The 18007-nt window shown below is 50.7% G+C and overlaps 1 protein-coding gene and 1 non-coding gene across 4 annotated transcripts; both read right to left on the bottom strand.

Annotated features, from left to right (window-relative positions):
• Positions 1-8421: 8421 nt before the first annotated feature.
• Positions 8422-15700, bottom strand: ODC1 (ornithine decarboxylase 1). 3 transcript variants are annotated; one of them, XM_055400524.2, is made up of 12 exons: positions 15485-15700; positions 12886-13030; positions 12664-12797; positions 12220-12393; positions 11868-12040; positions 11513-11647; positions 11297-11378; positions 11029-11112; positions 9941-10103; positions 9699-9811; positions 9396-9610; positions 8422-8909 (listed from the first exon to the last, which is right to left on the bottom strand). In XM_055400524.2, exons 3-12 carry the CDS (start codon positions 12763-12765, stop codon positions 8765-8767), a joined length of 1386 nt encoding a protein of 461 aa, XP_055256499.1. In that variant the 5' UTR covers positions 12766-12797; positions 12886-13030; positions 15485-15700; the 3' UTR covers positions 8422-8764. The 3 variants fall into 3 exon arrangements, with proteins under 3 accessions (XP_055256499.1, XP_055256500.1, XP_088697312.1); XM_055400525.2 differs by having other exon boundaries at positions 12664-12818; XM_088841186.1 differs by lacking the exon at positions 15485-15700 and having other exon boundaries at positions 12664-12818; positions 12886-13018.
• On the bottom strand, positions 14114-14246 carry LOC129540134 (small nucleolar RNA SNORA42/SNORA80 family). The gene has a single exon (XR_008682592.1). It is a non-coding gene; the product is annotated as a small nucleolar RNA SNORA42/SNORA80 family (small nucleolar RNA).
• Positions 15701-18007: the final 2307 nt, after the last annotated feature.

Here is an 18007-nt window from a genome sequence, read left to right on the forward strand (position 1 = left end):
TGGGAGTTGTCTGAGTCTTGTGTTGGCCCGCGACAGCCCCCGTTCAGCTGCCGTGACGTGAGCACTCTCTGGACAGGTGGCCTCTGTGGGTCCAGCTGCTTATTGTAAACTGGGCCGCTCCTATGTCCCTGCGGCTGTCACTGTGTCTATAAATCCTGTGCAACCTCTCCTTCCATCTCTGCCTAATGTCAAGAAATACGTGAAAATAAAACATGACTGTTCTTGGGGGTTTGATAGCCAGGCTTCTGCCTCCTTCCCTCCCTCCCCCAAGCCCAGCCCCGTGGTTTAATCAGCAAGGTTGTGAGACTGCACATCCCCAGCGATGACAGGGTGGAGACCCTGGGCATCCGCACCAGCCAGGAGGGTGGGCAGGCCTGGTTTCTCAGGCTGTGGCCATCGAGATGCTACTGGTCTCAAAAGCAGCAGAAGGGGCCTTAACTGTGGGGAGGTGGGCACCACGTGCCCGCAAGCCCCAGGCCTTGTCAGCCTGGCTGACACCGCATCTGGGGGGCATCACTGAGGATGTCCTGGTTCCTTCCGCTGCCCCGCCACCCCGCCCCTGGCCTCCAAGGCAGCTTCTGTCCACACCCTTGAATCCTTGGGGTCCCCGCAGCGTAAGTGCAGCTGACACGGGAGCCTTCTAAGACAGGACAAGAAGTGGCCCTGGCTTATTTCTTAAAAGGGAAGAGAACTTTCCAAAATTCTCCCGCCCATCTCACCCCGGCCAGCCTCACTTCTCGGTGCCTTGGCCTGGAGTGTGAGGTGCCTGGAGGCACCCAGGGTGACAAAGGCTCCCCCAGGGGGCATGGCACCAGGAAGGGTGGACAGGACTGAAGTTCTGGTTCCAGTGTCCATCACACCCGCCCACGGGCCAGGTGACCACTCTTGAGTCACCTGGAGAGAGGCAGGTGATCGAGGTAAGTGGGCAGAGCATTTTTTAGTCATCTTAATATCTTTTAGGACTCCACGCCTGTGGTACAAAGTGTGAGCCCCGTCTGCTAGTGCCTTTGTGGTCAGTGGCATTGCCAAGTCCAAACCTTGATGGGCAGTGTCCGCAGGGATGGGATGAGAGCGGGAGGTCAGGTGACCTGGGGCCAGGTGGACCCAGCTTACTGCCATGAGGCCGCATTTGATGTTGCCTTGATGAGGGATGTGGGGGAGGCTGCAGTGCTACTAACGGGATATTGCCCAGTAACGAGGCCTGGATGGGAGTGACTGCAGGTGCAGGGTTTGCCACAGAAACAGACAGCAGAGTGTCTCTCTCTCTCTCGGTAGAGGTGTTTAGTTGCTAAGTCACTTTTGCAACCCCATGGACTAATCCTGAAGGAAATCAACCTTGAATATTCACTGGAAGGACTGATGCTGATGCTGAAGCCCCGACACTTTGGCCGCCTGATGCAAAGACCAGACTCATTGGAAAAGACCCTGATGCTGGGAAAGATTAAGGGCAGGAGGAGAAGGGGGCAACAGAGGATGAGATAGTTGGAAGATATCACCGATTCAATGGACTTGAGTTTGTGCAAACTCCAGGAGATAGTGAAGAACAGGGAAGCCTGGTGTGCTGCGGTTCATGGGGTCGCAAAGAGCTGGACACGACTGAGTGACTCAGTAACAGCAGCAACAGTGGACTGTAGCCTGCCAGGCTCCTTCTGTCCATAGGACTTCCCAGGCAAGAATGTTGGAGTGGGTTTTCATTTCCTTCTCCAGGGTATCTTCCTGACCCAGGATTTGAAGCCCATGTCTCCTGCATGTGGGTTCTTTACCACTGAGCCATCAGGGAAGCGCCTCCCTCTAAATATATATTCACGTATACGGGTGGCGGGGTTGGGGTGGGAGGACAGGGAAGAGAGAGGCATTATAGGGAACTGGCTGATAGGATTATGGGGCTGAATGATCCCAAGATCTGCCAGCTGGAGACCCAGTAGAGCCGACGGCATTGGTTCCAGTCCGGGTCAGAAGGCAGGAGCCCGCTGTCCCAGCCCAAGACTGCCAGGCAGAGAACAGAGCCTCAGTTCAGCCTTTTGTTCTAGTCGGCCCTTTGGATGAGGTCCTCACCCTGATGGGAAACCCTTCGGTACTGTCTGCTAATGCGGTGCTAACCTCATCCAGAAACACCCTCACAGACACACTCAGAATAGCGTCAAACCACCCGACCCAGTCACACGGACATAAAATAATCATCCCTGTGCTTCCACACAAATGGGAAGAATGTGGATCTGGGGTCCTGGTGGGCCTTGCCCCAAGAAGAGCTCACAGAAGTCATGGTGGTTCCTTAGGGAGTCGTAGGCAAAGAGGACCTGCCCCAGGAAGGGAAGGGACCACCCATAGGCCTGTCACTGACTTGGGGATTCCGTTAGAAACTGGCCATACCCCTCAGGTCCCAGGAAGTTAATGGCAGAAGAACCAGTCAGGTTATCTTACCCCCCACCCCCGACAGTACCCCTTTCACTGTGTGTGCGTGTGTGTGTGTGTGTGTGCAGGGCAACAGGCAGTGTGGTTTCTGCAGGCGGGGCTCGATGGGACTCGGGTCACAGGCAGTGTGGTTTCTGCAGGCAGGGCTTGATGGGACTCGGGTCACAGGCAGTGTGGTTTCTGCAGGCAGGGCTCGATGGGACTCGGGTCCAGTGTGCGATGTGTGTCTGTCCTGCAGGGCAGTGCCATGGACGCGTGCACTAGGTACAACCCACGTAGACACGGGGCGTTGAGGGTCCCGTGCGTCTGGCCTGCGTCAGCAGCAGGCGAGTGGCCCCTGGGGACCAGTGTGAGGCTATGTCGGGTGCCAGCCTTGCAGCTCCTTCCAGGTGGGTAGGGGAGGGACCTGAGCCCCTTGCCCCCAGCTGGCCCGGGCTGCTTTCACAGTGGGGGCATCCCCAGCCCCTGTCCCCAGCTTGTGGCCTCCGTGAACATTGTGGACACTCCACACACCTGCCTTTCCCAAGACTCTATGCCAATGGAGCAGAAAACTCTTCCAGGAGGTCACCCCACCCCCCCGGGTACCCCTCACAGTGCCCACACTTGCGTCGCTCACAACACTCTTCCTCTTGAACTGACCTCGCAGTTCACCCTTTCCCCTCCCTGGAGCCAGTGCCCAGCCTGGCTTGGCATTAGCTGCTCAAGGTGTTCCCTTGGTGGCCTCCTGGTTAGGACTCTGGCCCTTCACTGCAGTGGCCTGGCTTCAATCCCTAGTTGGGGTCATGAGGTCCCACAAGCTAAGCAGTGCAGTTTGAAAAAAAGGCAAAAACAAACTAGAAGTTCTGAATGAGCGAGTGAGTTGGGGCATTCCCCAGTGGCACAGTAGATAGGAGTCTACATGCCGATGCAGGAGACGGGTTCAATCCCTGGCCTGGGAGGACTCCACATGCTGCTGAGCAACTAAGCCTGCGTGCCACAACTGCTGAGCCCGACAACAAGAGAAGCCACGCAGTGAGACACCCCCCGCCCGCTGCAACTAGAGAAAGCCTGAGTAGCAACAAAAACCCAGCACCACCAAAATATTAAATTAATTTTTTAAAAAGTCAGTATTGGGGGCCCACCTTATGGTCTGGAACTGCAGCCAGTGGGCCCTGGACAGGGCAGAGGGACAGGTCCCAGCTTGGCCACTGATAACCACATGACCCTGGACACATGCGACAGGAACCCAGAGGGCCAGGGGTGCAGCCCTTGACCTTGCAGGTCAGCTGGTGGAGGTGTGGGACAGGTGGATGCAAGGCCTTGAAGGAGAGCAAGGATACCTATGGGCCAGGATCTGCCCCTTTGACTCTAGCTCAGAGCAAGGACTGTGAACAGCTCACAGCTTCTCCAGAAAGGGGGGCCAGAGCCAGGGTGGGATAAGGCACCCAGGGTAGGAAGAGCATGGACCAAGGGCCGTGCAAAAATGGGGAGGGAGGCACACCAGCAGCCATCGTTACCCAGGTCCCAACACGTGGGGACAAGCAGGACCTGGGCTTGGGCATCAAGGGCTGGTCGGTGGGTGAGGGGAGATAAGGGCAGTGCCCCTCGGCTTCCCACACCACCATGCTTCAGTGAGGGGAGAGAGGGCTTGTTTTCACAGCCAGGGTGGGAGGGGTGGCCCGCCGTGTCACCAGGCATGGTGTGGGCACCTCAGGTGCCCAGGGTGGGGGTATCACCCACCTGGTACAGGCAGGGGGTGAGAACACAGGCTGTGGGGGACCACCAGCTGTTCCCTGGGTGTAAGGTAGGAATGAGGGCTGGGCTCACCTGTGGGGCTTCACCTGTGCTCAAGAAGATTCCGGGGGAGCACCCTGGTCAAGGACAAGCTGTCTGGAACCTCAGAGCCTAGATACCCGGTGTGGCTGGCCCTGGATCTCCCTCTGAGCCAGGCCATGTTCCAGTGCCCAAAGCCCTCCTATCACAGTCAGGCCTCTATCAGCAGCATCTGTTGAGTGGCTAAATGTTAGTCACTCAGTCATGTCGGACACTGCAACCCCATGGACTGTAACCCACTAGGTTCCTCTATCCATGGGATTCTCCAGGCAAGAATACTGGAGTGGGTTGCTCCTCCAGGGGATCTTCCCGACCCAGGGATCAAATGTGTATCTCTTACACACCCAGGGATCAAACATGCATCTCTTTCGTCTCCTGCGTTGGCGGGCAGAGTCTTTACCACTGAGCCAGCAAGGAAACAGGACCGGACAGCTGGATGGCAGTGCAAGACCACGGAGTCTCAAGCACGAGGCGCTGCTGCCCTCTGGTGGCTGTGGCTGGGAGGGCCGTCTAGGCTTGAGTGTGCAAATCCCCCAGCCTGGTTTAGGAACCTCTGGGGCCAGATTTGTATTTGAGTTTTCTCTCTCTGCCCCATTTGACAGGTGAGGAGCTTGAGGCCCAGGGGGTCACCTGATTTTCCATGAGACACACAGCAAACAGAAGCTGCAGCTGGCCTCCTGGTGCCCAGGACTTGGAATCCCTGTTGATAGGGTTGTCACATAAAATAACAGGGTGACCAGCCAGCAAGTAGAGTAACCTAAGAAAACCTGACAGAGGGATGGAGTCTGCATAGACATGCAAGGTCACCATCTTGCGAGGAGCATAGTGCTACAGAGGACAGGCTACGTGGAGCCTGTGCAGCACCAAGGATGGTCAGCTGGGAGGCTAGAGAGGGCTGTCGAAGGCCTGGACAGCGGCTTCCGGCTTGGCTTTCGGTGCAGGCTGGTCTAGGCGCAGACTCAGGTCTGACCTTGGCCCCAGGCAGCTGACCCCAGATGGGGCAGAGAGCCCCACCCTGGCGGGGTTGGGGTTGAGGGAGAGGTAGGGGTTAAGTCCTTGACCCCAGGGGCTCTGATGTCTCCATTAGCCCCCGGAGCTAGGTGGGCACAAGTCAGAGCCCCCTCACCCTGCGAAGTTGCCAAGGAGGCCTTGGTCAAGCCCACCCAAGCCCCCGACCAAGCTCGCCGGCCCTTGTTCAGCAGCTCACAGGCACAGGAGCCACATAATTGAAGATTTTTTCTCTGTTTCCTCACCTGGAAGCATATTTTATATAATTCCTTTAAAGTCAGCAACAGACACATGTCAAAGTGCGTATGAAGTCAGTCTCCACTCGCCTCCTCGGGCCCTCCATTTTCCTGCTATGCCAGTTCTTCCGGAAGTTTCTGTATGTGCAGGTAGGTATGCGTGTGCACAAAGTTTGGTTTGCTCTTTGCACAGACAGTAGCTCACCACACGCCCATGGTCCCCACCAGCTCCGGCAGGACCCCGCGTCTCGCAGCGGCTGTGTCCCAGTGACCATCTCAGCGGTTCCCTCCTGGTGAACACACGGTCGATTCTCACATGAAAAGCCTAGCAAGTGGCTGTGTGCGAGGGTTCTTACAAGTTAGAATTGTTGGGGCAAAGAAAATGTGGATTCTTTTTTTTAATTGTGCATTTGTTTGGGGCTGTACTGGGTCTTCGTTGCTGCACGGGCTTCTCATTGCAGTGACTTCTCGTGTGACACACAGGCTCGAGGGCATGTGGGCTCAGTTATGGCTCCCAGACCCTAAAGCACACGCACGCTCAGTGGCTGTGGCACGCGGGCTTAGCTGCCCCGCAGCAAGTGTGAGCTACTCAGATAGAATCTGTGTCTCCTGCACTGGGAGGTGGACTCTTTACCACAGAGCCCCTGGGGAAGCCTCGATAATTTTTTAAATTGCCAGATTCCCTCAAGAGATTATTCATGTTCTTGCCTTCCCATCTGCCATGGGTGAGCCTGTCCACTTCCTCAGCCGGGAGTGAATTCTCCTATCTTTGCCAAACTGACAGCTGAGAGATTCTCATTGTTCTAAAGGTTTGCTCAAAGTTTTCTGGGAAAAGTTCACATCTGGCCCACTTTCTACAGCATTGTTCCTCTTACTGAATTATTGGAACTTTTATTATGAATAAAATTGGCTACTTCTACATGTGTTGTTTTCCCCTTTGCCGCCTACAATTTTTACTTCAAATGTTTTCTTCTAATAGTTTCGTGGCCTAATAAGTCACAGTGAAAACTTACACCTGGGGTTTATTGTGGTACAAGGAGCATCAGTACCTACTTTTCCCAGGGGGTTACCTATTGCCCCACAGTCCCTGTCCCCAGTCTGGGGTGGGCCCAGCAATCTACGTTTTGAGATGCCCCTAAGTGACTTGAATGTAAGACCTGCCTGGCTTGCCTTTACCTTGGACCAGGAGCCCCTCCCAGTGAGGGCCTGTGTGGGGACTCCAGCACCATGTCAGCACCTTACGGAGGCCTGAGCTGTCCACTTCAAACCAAGGTCTAGAAGTGTCTGCGAATGATGGACAGTACCATCTTTATCAGAGGTAGGTTAAGTCTGCACCGCCACCTAGAACCTTCTAAGAGGGTCCCAGAGGTAGTGGTCGACGCCCACCCAGCTTCCTGAGCTCTCCATCCTCTTGCCAAACTTGCGTGCTCACGCCCAGGTGTAGAGGCCAGGGGAGGTCATTTGGGCCAGCCCAGGCCATGTCACCACACAGACTCCAAGTAGCTTCACCAAACTCTCAGGAGCCAGGTTCAGAGGCTGTGGTGTGGGTGTCATGGGACCTCCTGCAGCTACTTCTGTCCCCACTGGCACTGGCTGGTCGGTCAGATTGTGCTTTACCTAAAGTGAGGGAAGAGCAGTTCCCAAGCCCTCAGTACAGCCTACTTTTTGAGGGGAAACCCTCTTCTCTTTTCAATCCATGATCAGCGCTTGTCACCGAAGTACCTTGTTATTTCTAACTTCTGAAAGACTACTTTACCAAAACCTTGGTGTCTAGCTTGTACTTACCGGCACTAATCCACACAGAACATCAATTCCTGTCTTGAACGTTAGCGGGCAGACTGAGGACCCAGACAAGGATCTGCTCACAGGAAGTGGGGCAGACTGTCCATTTGAGAGTTCTTCCGCCTCTTCCGCCCAGACTCGCCAGACCTACTTTCTTTGTGGCTCCTGAGCAGTCTCACTCAGTGGTCTGCCAACTAGAGCAGTGCTCTCGGGTCCAAGGACACCAGCAGTGGTGATGAGCCAAGGCCTAGTCTGGCTAAGTGGCCAGGAGGCCACAGCTGTCACAGCAGTGTGCTGCATCCAGGTGGAACTCAGGTCTGGGGGAAAGTGGCTTTTCAGAAACTAAGAAGTCACTCCCCTCGACTCCTTGGTAAAGGCAGTAATGGCAACCTAAGTACTTAATCCAGCCCCTGAGATGCCAAGATGCTGCAGCCTCCCTGTGTGCTATCTCCCTGTGTCCCTCCAACAGAGCTGGCGAGATACTCAATGTCACCTGCAGGGACTGGGGCTGGTGAGACTTACTCAAGTGACTCCGGCTTTTACGTGGCCTGCCCTCCTGTCCCAAGCTACAACAGGGATCCACAATTCCCGTCTTGGAAATTTAAATGAGAGCCTCTTTCTGAGGTGTGGGTCCAAGTTGAGTAAGAGAATATAAAAGGCCAAGGTCAGGTGAAGAGCTGCAACTCGTAACAAATTAGTTTGTAACTGTATCTTTTCCTGGGTGTGAAGTCAAGGTGTAAATATGAGACTGGTCTCTGGAGGCAGGGCTCAGAGGGCTGTGTACCTCGCCGAGCCAGCCTCTGTGATAGGCGAAGACCACTTAGTTAATAAGGGGCTCTGGCGTGCCAAGTTCAGTCAGCATCCAGGGTGGGGAACCACTAACAGCTGAGGCTGCCCACGGTCTCGCCCGTCCTTTTCCTCCCCCTGCACGTGGGGTTAGATGCCCTCACTACTCTTTGAGACACCACAGAGACTTTCTCCACGACTCAGACTTGAAATAAAAATGTCAAAACAGAAAAGTATTCCACGAACTTTTAAAACATTAAAAACCTGTCAACTCCTCAGTCTTCTGGGGCAATTTTCTCAGCCTACAGGGAAAAAAACAAATTCCCACCTATAACACATACTCAGGTGAGCTGCCTGAAATGAACACACGGTAAAAATTTCCCAATGCTAAGTTATATCAAGATCCTTTATTCCTTTTTGTTAAAACCGGTCACAACACTAAGCTTCTGGCCCATTCTGCTGATACACAAGCCACAAACGCTTGCTCAGCAGTTGAAGCCTTTAGTAGCATGTTTGAAAAGTGAATAAAAATCCATATAAAACAAATATTCAAATAGTTTCCATAGGAACACAGATAAGTGTGACCCCATCTCCCAGTCTTCCACATGGTGCACCTGTGCCAACCCTACTCACATAGACATCTCAGAACTAGCAGTAATTAAGTTAAATGGTCCCCCCAAACCCTTAAATCAAGCTAAACTCGCAGTTAACAGCTACAAGAGTGGTATCTACACGTTAATACGCGTGGAAGCGCAGGCTGCCGAGTGTCGCTTCATGCCGCTCTCCCGGGCACAGGACACGGGCAGGGGACCAACGTCCGGCTCCTCCACTCCAGGCGGGAAGTCCTGGGTCTGGATCTGCTGCATCAGTTGCCTGCAGGATACAGAGGCGGCAGTCAGAAACCCTGAGTCACCGCTAACCAAGCAGCTCCACACTGTGCAACACAGTAACTTATTCATGAGCCTATTTACATCTCTGGTTACTATGTCATCAGGAAGCAATTCAATGTAGTACTACAGCAAGCATTTCTTCAGAACCATCTTTTTGGTAAGAAGGAAACCACAAGTCACATGCACTAAAGTATTCTAGGTACAGAAATAGACTGACCAGTCTTTTCTAAATCAACTGTGCCTTAAAATTCTGCAACTATATACACCACTATTACTGGAGGAATTTTCCTTTTGTTGTAATTATTCCAAAGTTTCTAAAGCATATATTCTTAATATAGGGAGAAAAACAAAAAATAATTGTTAGTATTTAATTCTAAGCAATTTCTTAATTCTACTGGACAAGAACAAGCATAATCAACCCTGGAAGGTACCTAATTCTTATCAGAACCAAACACACACTGTCACTAACCACGTTGGCCCTGACATCACATAGTAGATGGTGGGTCTCTGGAATCCATTGAAGGTAGAAGCAGCAGCAACAGTGTAAGCACCCATGTTCTCAAAGAGCATCCAATCGCCCACATGCATCTCAGGCAGGTTACAGCGCTCAACAATGCGGTCCAGGCCGTCACAGGTCGGTCCCCAGATGCTGGATGAATAATACTTCTCATCTGGTTTGGGTCTCTACATTAGAGACAGAGAAACACACCTGCTTACACTTGTTCTGACCAGTCATCTTTCAACTGGTGTATACAACACATTCGTAAGGTACCTTCTGCAGAAGAGGCTTCACGTGTGCGTGATCGTAAAGGATGCAGTTGAATGACCCATATACTCCATCGTTCACGTAATACATAAATGTCCGTTCACTTGACTCCTCTTCATCTAGAAAAGCAAATTACAAAAAAAAAAGAAAATAATTAGAAAAGCAGAAATATTCTCAATTACCACCTTTTACCATTTTAGGTACAAACTTTCAGTATATATATGCAATGATTCAATCTTGATACCTACCATCAGAGCCTGTCTGTTCCTTTAATACAAGTTTTTTGGCAATAATATTAACTGCGAGTGTGAAAGCTGATGCAACATAGTATCTGCCCGGCTCAGCTATGATTCTCACTCCAGAGTCTGATGGAAAATACTTGTCCAGTGCTGGGTTGATTACACTGGTGATCTACCAGAGTGAGACAGAAAAGAACAGCTGGTCATCAAGGGGAACTCACATGGAGCAGTGCTTTGAAACACAACATCAAAAACATTGAGAGCTGCCATCAGCAGAGGTTTATCTCCAAACAGCAAAAGTTAAACACCTCCCTGAAAACCAATCTGCATATCCTGTGGTTTCATTTTGATTCCCCTCAAGACTTCTTACTCTTTAATAAGATGTTATGGTATGATTTTATTAAGCAATGGGACAAATTTACTACCAGTGCCTAAATATTTCTATCTAACACATAAATATATACTAACAAGGTAAACTCTGTATTCTTCCTATTCACATAAATTTTAACTAAGTACGGATTTTATAAGTATGTGGCATATAATGGCCTACCTTCTTAAATGACTAAAAAACAAGGTTCTAAGTAAAGGAAGCACAAAATCTAGCAAATGATGTACTAAATTCAGCAGGTTCTCTTTAACTCCACAGTGACAGTCCTCAATCTTCCTAAGACTTTGGAAAACATTGTCTCATTTTATTTTAGAAAACCAGTAAGATAATACAGGGCTTTCCTGGTGGCCCAGAGAGTAAAGAATCTGCCTGCAAGGCACAAGACCTAGGTTTGATCTCTGGCTCAAGACGATCCCCGGAGAAGGAACTGGCTACCCACTCCAGGATTCCATGGACAGAGGAGCCTGGCAGGCTACAATCCATGGGGTCACAAAGAGTTGGACATGACTGAGTGACTAACATAATACAATTTTAAATAGCACAGGAGTCATTCAAAATACCAGACCAAATCATTCAAAATACCACATCAAGACATTTACTTTCATGTTTGTACAGTCCCTTTTGGTTATTAGTTGTAACATATAAGTTTTGCAATATTTCAAAAAGGAATCTGCTAAGAGCTACAGATTGTAATTTTGTTATAAATTACCTCTTCAAATTTAAGCTTTACATCCTCCGATCCAGGAAAGCCACCACCAATATCAAGCAGATACATGTTGAAACCAACCTCAGCCTAGAGTCAAGAAAATTAAGTCAATCAGTCACATTCATTAACAAGTCATGAAAAACGTATGCAGCAGGTTAAGGTTAAATATGTAATATGAGATGACTTTTACAAAGGTCCATTCTAGAACTGGGACTAGTTGTTAATGCCATCCCTGCCCCCCTCCTCACACATGGGGCTCACAGATACTCACGCCCATGTCAAAGACACAGCGGGCATCAGAGATGGCCTGCACAAAGGTCTCAGGATCAGTACAGCCACTTCCCACGTGGAAGCTGGTGTCAAAAAAACACAAAAAATACGCTATTTCTTACTATTTCTGGAAATAACTATTCAAGGTGGGAGAAAACTTATAAAACTTGCATTGCCTAATACTTCATCTCCATCTCTGCTATCACCAAGATCTCACCTGACACCAATGACATCAATATCTAGCTCTTTTGCCCGTTCCAAAAGAAGCCTGCTGGTTTTGAGCGTGGCACCAAATTTGACACTGAGGCGACAGACTGCTTTGGAATCATCAGTGGCGATCCGCAAAACCAACCTAGAAGCAAGAAAAGTGTATCAAATTTCCCACCGACACAAAATCACCTACAGCCGTGGTTAAAATAAGACTCCTTGGCTCTGATACCCTGTGGTCCGAGTCTAATTTGGTTTAACTCAATACACAGATAATTTTACTAGAAATCTAACAACTGGAAATTTGAGTTTGTTCACATTATACACGTCCCATATCTGATCTGCCCTCAAATGGAGTAACTCACTTGGCCTTTGGATGTGCCCTGGCAACCTTCATCAGCTCGACTTCGCTATCGAAAGTCATCATCTGGACTCCGTTATTGGCAGCATACTTAATCTGAGACACTTGTTTACACGGATTTGCATAGATAATCCTCTCTGGGGGCACCCCCAGACCCTGTACCAGTTGTATTTCAGTCTGAAAAAGAAGAGGTGTTTACACATGTAGCTAATATATGGAAAAGCTGGCCCATGAGAAGCTGGCACCATGCCCGCTCTCTTTAGAATTCTCTGCTCAAGCAAAGCAATTCTGATCTGCCCTGCTGGGAGCACCAGGACCATTACAGACATCATTTGAGTTCTGCTGCTTTTGCTCACCTTGCTGGCACAGTCAAATCCTGTCCCAATGGCAGCGAGTGTCTTCACTATGGTTCTGCTATCATTGCATTTGACTGCATAAAAGGGGGTGACCCGAGGAAGAGCTTTCAACCATCTCAGATGTTTCTTCAGAATGTCTCCCAGGTCCGCAACATAGAAGGCATCCTTATCATCCTGCAGTAAGAGTGGTTACAGAAGACCCATCAGCAATTTAACAGAAGTGACCAAAGCGCAGCCTTCCCTTCTCTTGCCCATCATTCTCACGAACCCTACTCTAGTCAATCATGGACACGATAATCACTATTGTCACTGGAGGATCCACAGCCAATTAAATTCCCAATTCCCTAACAAGACATTTCCATAAGACCCCTCTGAAGTTTCCATTCATACCTGCCTAGCATTCTCAAAGCTGCACTACCACACATGGACTTCATATATACTTACAGAAGAAGAAACTTCATTAATTTTTTGGTCCAGAATGTCCTTGGCAGTAAAGCCTTCATCCAAGAAATGCCAGTCAAACTCTTCATTACTAAAGCTGCTCATGGTTTCTTGATGTCTTTTTGAGACACAACAAACTGCAAATAGGGCAGACAAATCTACTCAGAAGTCTTATTAATACTTTGTAACTCCTAAGATAAACTTGCAACAATCACAAATACTTACATAGAAAACTTAAGAGATGGAATTTAAAGGGATTATGCCAACTTTTCACAAAGGCAATTCTCCAGGAATTCCAAGTCCACCGAAGATGCGTGTGCTCTCTGTGCAGCACTGGAAATGTTCGATAAACACACAATCTGCTATCCACCTTTAAAACACATTAAACTGGAAGATCAGGTATTGACAGAGCACACACACAAGCAGCAGGGCTACTAAAGCACCCTCCAGACAGCTCACTCCCTGGGTTTGGAAATCCCATTATTCCTAGTCCCACAAGTCCCATGATTCTATAAATCTCAATGCAATGAGGACCTCACAGATTCAACACTAGAGTTTTTCACACTCAACTTCCGCATATAGTACTGTACTTAGTCACTCAGTCGTGTCTGACTCTTTGTGACCCCATAGACTGTAGCCCACCAGGCTCCTCTGTCCATGGGATTCTCCAGGCAAGAATACTGGAGTGGGTTGCCATGCCCTTCTCCAGAGAAACCTCCCGACCCAGGGATGGAACCCAGGACTTTCGCATTGCAGGCAGATTCTTTACCAGCTGAGCTACCAAGGAAGTCTATATATAGTACTGTCTACCTCAAAAAAGTCACTCCAAACATCCCTGCTAAAATGCAGAATACAGGTTTCACAAACTTTGCTGCACTTAGTCCACTGAGGGAAAAAGTTTCATGACAGTTAGCTTACTTTATTTCAGACCTGTTTTTCCTTAGAAGATTAAAACACCATGATAGCAATTTTGCAAAGCTTACATATAAACACCTTGCTATTTCCTACATTTGCTAAGTCTTATACAGAAGACCAACAGGCAATGTTATCAATTTACTGAGTGCTCTAAATTTTCCTGAAAAATGAGCTAATTTTCACGCTAGGCATGTGTTTTATTAAAAAAATGCAATCTAAAATAAATCAACAGAATGTATTACAGATGCTGTATCTGAATGGCAATCGATATTCTAAAACCAGCACAGCCTACTAAACTAGTTGGGATTCCCAGAATCCTCACAGGCACTCTAACTTACATATTTGGCTATGAATGATAATCACCTGGGAATCATTCTCAACTATGAATTACAAAAATTAGCAAACAATGATTTATGAATAAACAAAAATAAAGCTCATTTAACCATCCGAGCCACTGTCCTTGGCATTCACGAAATGTGACATTGGTCAATGAGTTACCTTTAATCTATTTAATCTCTGATAGGGAGGGTATCTTTTCCACTGTGCAACCCGCTTCAGTGCCTGTAGCCTACTGGCAGAGGCCAGGCAATGGTTCGGGGCCGGGTTTGCTCTGGCATGGGACACTATGAGAGGCCCAGGGGGACGAGCCTGCCATAAATCCAAACCCATGCATGGGAGAACTTGCAAGACTTGATCTAATGTGACTTGCTGGCTTTGTCAACCTCCTAGTTTCCTAATTCGCCCTTAGGGGAAAGGAACAGACTAACCACCAGCACACACATTCTGTCTACATAAGTAACATTTCAATAGGGTCACCAGTGATAGACTGGGCCGTTTAGGCTCTTTTAAAAGACAACGATCAGACTTAAACTTAGCAAGTGTGTTTCTCTGAAATACCACTATTAAGTATCTTGCTTCCTTTTATCTTTCAAAGCTTTACGTCAGTAACTTGCGATACAGAGAAAGTTCACCCTACCTTTGGGTGTTTTTTCTGTATGGCTAAATTACTTAAAATGACATGATTAGCAAAACATGGTCCTTCTCTGGTATGAAATTCTTTCTTGCCAACTGGGAAATGTTAGGTACTAATTCAAACTGCAACTGAAAATTTTACAAATCGATTAAATTTTAGGTTTGAATGAAATAAGCATATTCTGTCCTCCCTACTAGACACTCCTAAGAGGTTCTGCTCCCCACACCTTCCCTCATTATTTCTGATTTTCAAACCGTCGACCGTTTGGGGAAAATCTTGGGACTGGCTCCTACGTCGTAGTCGTTCGCCTGGTCTTAATAATCTAAGGACTTTTCTTAAATCACCAAGTCATTCAAAGATTTCGTCAACATTTCTAAGCCCGGCCGAGCAGTATGAGTTACACATGGGTTATCTCAGCTCTAGCGATCTGAGTGGCTTTCTATATTGGGCCATTCGCTCTGTACACACAGCAAGGAAAACAAAAAAAAAATTAAAATTAAAAAATAAATTCCAGGGCAACACGGCAGAACGGCACGTGCACGAGCGGCCGGCACCCCGAGACCTGTGCCGGGCTCGCCTCCTGCCTCTCCTGCACCTGCTGCCGGACCACCACATGGGTTTAAAAAAAAATAGCGGCCGAAGGATCGAGCTTCTCAAAGAGCTTCCGGCTCAGAAAACGCTCACTGACGTGGTTCAGAAAAGGTGAACCCCGGCCCGTTCCAGCGCCAGGCTGCCCTCGAGCTGGGAGGGGTCGGGGCCCGGCTCCACCCGGGACCCCCAGGGCCGACGGGCCGGGCTCTGCGACCACGTGTCCTCGCAGCTCCAGGCGCCCGGTCTGCTCCGGCCTCCGGGACACGTGGCCGTCACCCCCCACCCCTCACCCGCGCCCGCCCTCCCGCCGGCCTCCCTACCGCCCGGACGCGACCCCTCTTTTACCTCAGAGCGCAGGGGCGCGGCGGGCCGACCCCATGGAGACAAGGCGCCGCCGCCGAGCGCTGCAGGACCCGCCGGCCGCCCCGCCGCCCCCGTCAGCCGCTCGCCCGGCCGCCCGCCGCCTCGCTCCCTCCCGCGGAGGACCGCCGGCCCGAGGTGGCGCCGGAGCGCTGGCAGAGGGGCGGCGGCGGCGGAGGCTGAGAGGGAACTGACAAAGCCCAGCGCGCCGCCGCGCCGCTACTTATAGCGCCGCGCGTGTCGTCATGGAGACGCACCAGCTCAAACCAGCCGCGATCGGTTCCGTCCGGGCTTCCTCCCAGGGAGGAGGCGGGGCCAACACGGGGTGGGGAGGGGGGGGTGGGGAGAGGAGGGGCTGGGGGGCGCCGGCCGATCGACGTCAGCACCTCCCAGTCCCGCCCAACCCCGCCCCTCCCGGTCCTGCCGCCGGCCCGCGCTTGCGCACCAGCCGCGGGCTCCCCGGGGCTCCGCGCGCCTGGCCGGTAGCCTAGGGCAGGGAGTCGCTCGCACGCCAGCCGAAGGATTGCAAAACCTGCCTCTGAACGCCCGCCGGATGGCAGCGTGTGCGCCAAGCCAGCGTTCTCCTTCCACCTGGCATCAAATGCCGCGTGCCCTCGGGCAGAGAACGGAAATCGCTGGGCGCGAGCGGGCCACGTGGACCCTACCTGGCGGACCCCGGTCCCCTTTCTTTCTGCGGGGCGTCTGTATATGCTGGTGGGAAGACCTGGAGGTGATCCTGGCGCAGCTCCACCCCACGAAGAAAGGGGGCAGGAGGCAGAAGGGGCAGCGGTCAGCGGGCAAATTAAGAGGCACAGCTCTGGGCAGCTCTCGAGCTGCTGAGCGTATTGAACCGCGTCTGACATGTCCGGGTGTCTTCCTAGAAGGTAGCAGGCAGCCGAGGACACGCAAAGAGGCACGTTGTGCTTGTTAAGCCAGAGACTCGTCTAAGGGCGTCAGGGCAAGGGGTGGGAGGTAACAGGTCTGCAAGCCACCGGGCGATCCACTGTCCTTTGTATTGTTCAGTCGCTCAGTCGTTTCCGACTCTGCGACCCCAGGGAGTGCAGCACGCCAAGGCATCCCTGTCCTTCACCATCTCCTGGAGCTTGCTCAGACTCCTGTTGGTTGAGTCGGTGATGCCATCCAGCCATCTCATCCTCTGTCGTCCCCTTCTCCTCCTGCCTTCAATCTTTCCCAGCATCGGGGTCGTTTTCTAAGCAGTGGGCTCATCAAATCAGGTGGCCTAAGTATTAGAGCTTTAGCCTCAGTCCTTCCAGTGAATATTCAGGGTTTATTTCCTTTAGGATGGACTGGTTTTATCTCCTTGCAGTCCAAGGGACTCTCAAGAGTCTTCTCCAACACCACAGTTCGAAAGCATCAATTCTTCTGTGCAAGCCTCTTTTAATTTCTTGGCTGCAGTCACCATCTGCAGTGATTTTGGAGCCTAAGATAATAAAGCCTGTTAGTGTATTGAGTGGTGCTTATCAATGACTTCTCTGAGGGCAGCTGTGATTGGCTTGCTTTGGGAGGGTTATATGGGTCCCAACACAGCAACAGTGTCTACAGGAGGAATACATATGGCAAAAACTGGGAAATTGGGAGTCCCCAGGAGTGCAGCCAAGACGCTGGTGGAGAACTGGCCTCTCCCAGATGCTGCCCACCCTCACCACCACTGCCGACCTCAGGGAGGCACGTGGGGCACTTGTATCCCCTTGCACTTAAAGTGTTCCTTCCCTTGCAGCCCAAGTCCAACAGACACCATTATGTCCCAGCGTAGGGTATGACTGACCCGAGGGCTGCAGGTGGGAGTAAAAAGGTGTGAAACTAGCCCTAGCCACACAGTCAGTGCAAGGGACGAGCCTGGGAGAGCTCTGTACTAAAGTCTACCTTGGTCTCAACTTGCTGTGTGTTCTTGGGTAAGTTACCTCCCTTCTCTGGGCCTCAGGAGAAAAATGGACTAGATGACCCAAGGATCTTCACTGCTACAAAAACCTCCTTTGTGAAGAGTACTAGTTTGATGAATGCAGAAGTGAATGAGTAATCTAACTTTTCCTGGGTCATGCATGGCTTCCGCAGAATCAAGAAGAAAGACAACAGAAGAGGGTAAACAGCAGCGAGTCCTCGTACGTGAGGGAACATGACAGCTGCCTTTTCTCTTGGTCACCCTGATCAATTTCATCTTTACACAGTCCTTGAGCAACCACTGAGTACCAGGTACCACTAGGGAGAGAGGGGGGGAGTTACTCCACCCCAGCAAGTTTAATTCCTAGGAGAGCCTGAAATTAACAATGCAATGAACAGTCCCATCTGAGAACATTACAGCCCCAGGCACTAAGTGGGACAGCTTCGATTTCGTGGTGAACACTCCGGGATTTGTCCCAGCTCTGTGAAGAAACATTTTGTTCCAGTGACACACAGAGTTTTTCCCCTCAAACTCCGGAAGTCTCCCGTGTCCAGTGCCAAGGCCAAGAGGGAGCATTGTCTGTGCTGCCCGGCTCTCCCAGGCCCATC

The sequence above is a fragment of the Moschus berezovskii genome, chromosome 11, assembly GCF_049115385.1.
Source record: "Moschus berezovskii isolate FMDL1 chromosome 11, NW_MosBer_1.0, whole genome shotgun sequence".
In the NCBI taxonomy this organism is placed as follows: domain Eukaryota; kingdom Metazoa; phylum Chordata; class Mammalia; order Artiodactyla; family Moschidae; genus Moschus; species Moschus berezovskii.

Bases quoted from the DNA above. Each gene is read 5' to 3' on its own strand.
- ODC1 (XM_055400524.2), bottom strand. From the start codon at position 12,765: ATGAGCAGCTTTAGTAATGAAGAGTTTGACTGGCATTTCTTGGATGAA. The intron at 9,611-9,698 runs GTACCTTACGAA...TCTCTAATGTAG, and splicing joins TGAAGCCTCTTCTGCAGAAG to AGACCCAAACCAGATGAGAA. The intron at 8,910-9,395 runs GTTAGTGACAGT...TGTATCCTGCAG, and splicing joins GTGATGTCAGGGCCAACGTG to GCAACTGATGCAGCAGATCC.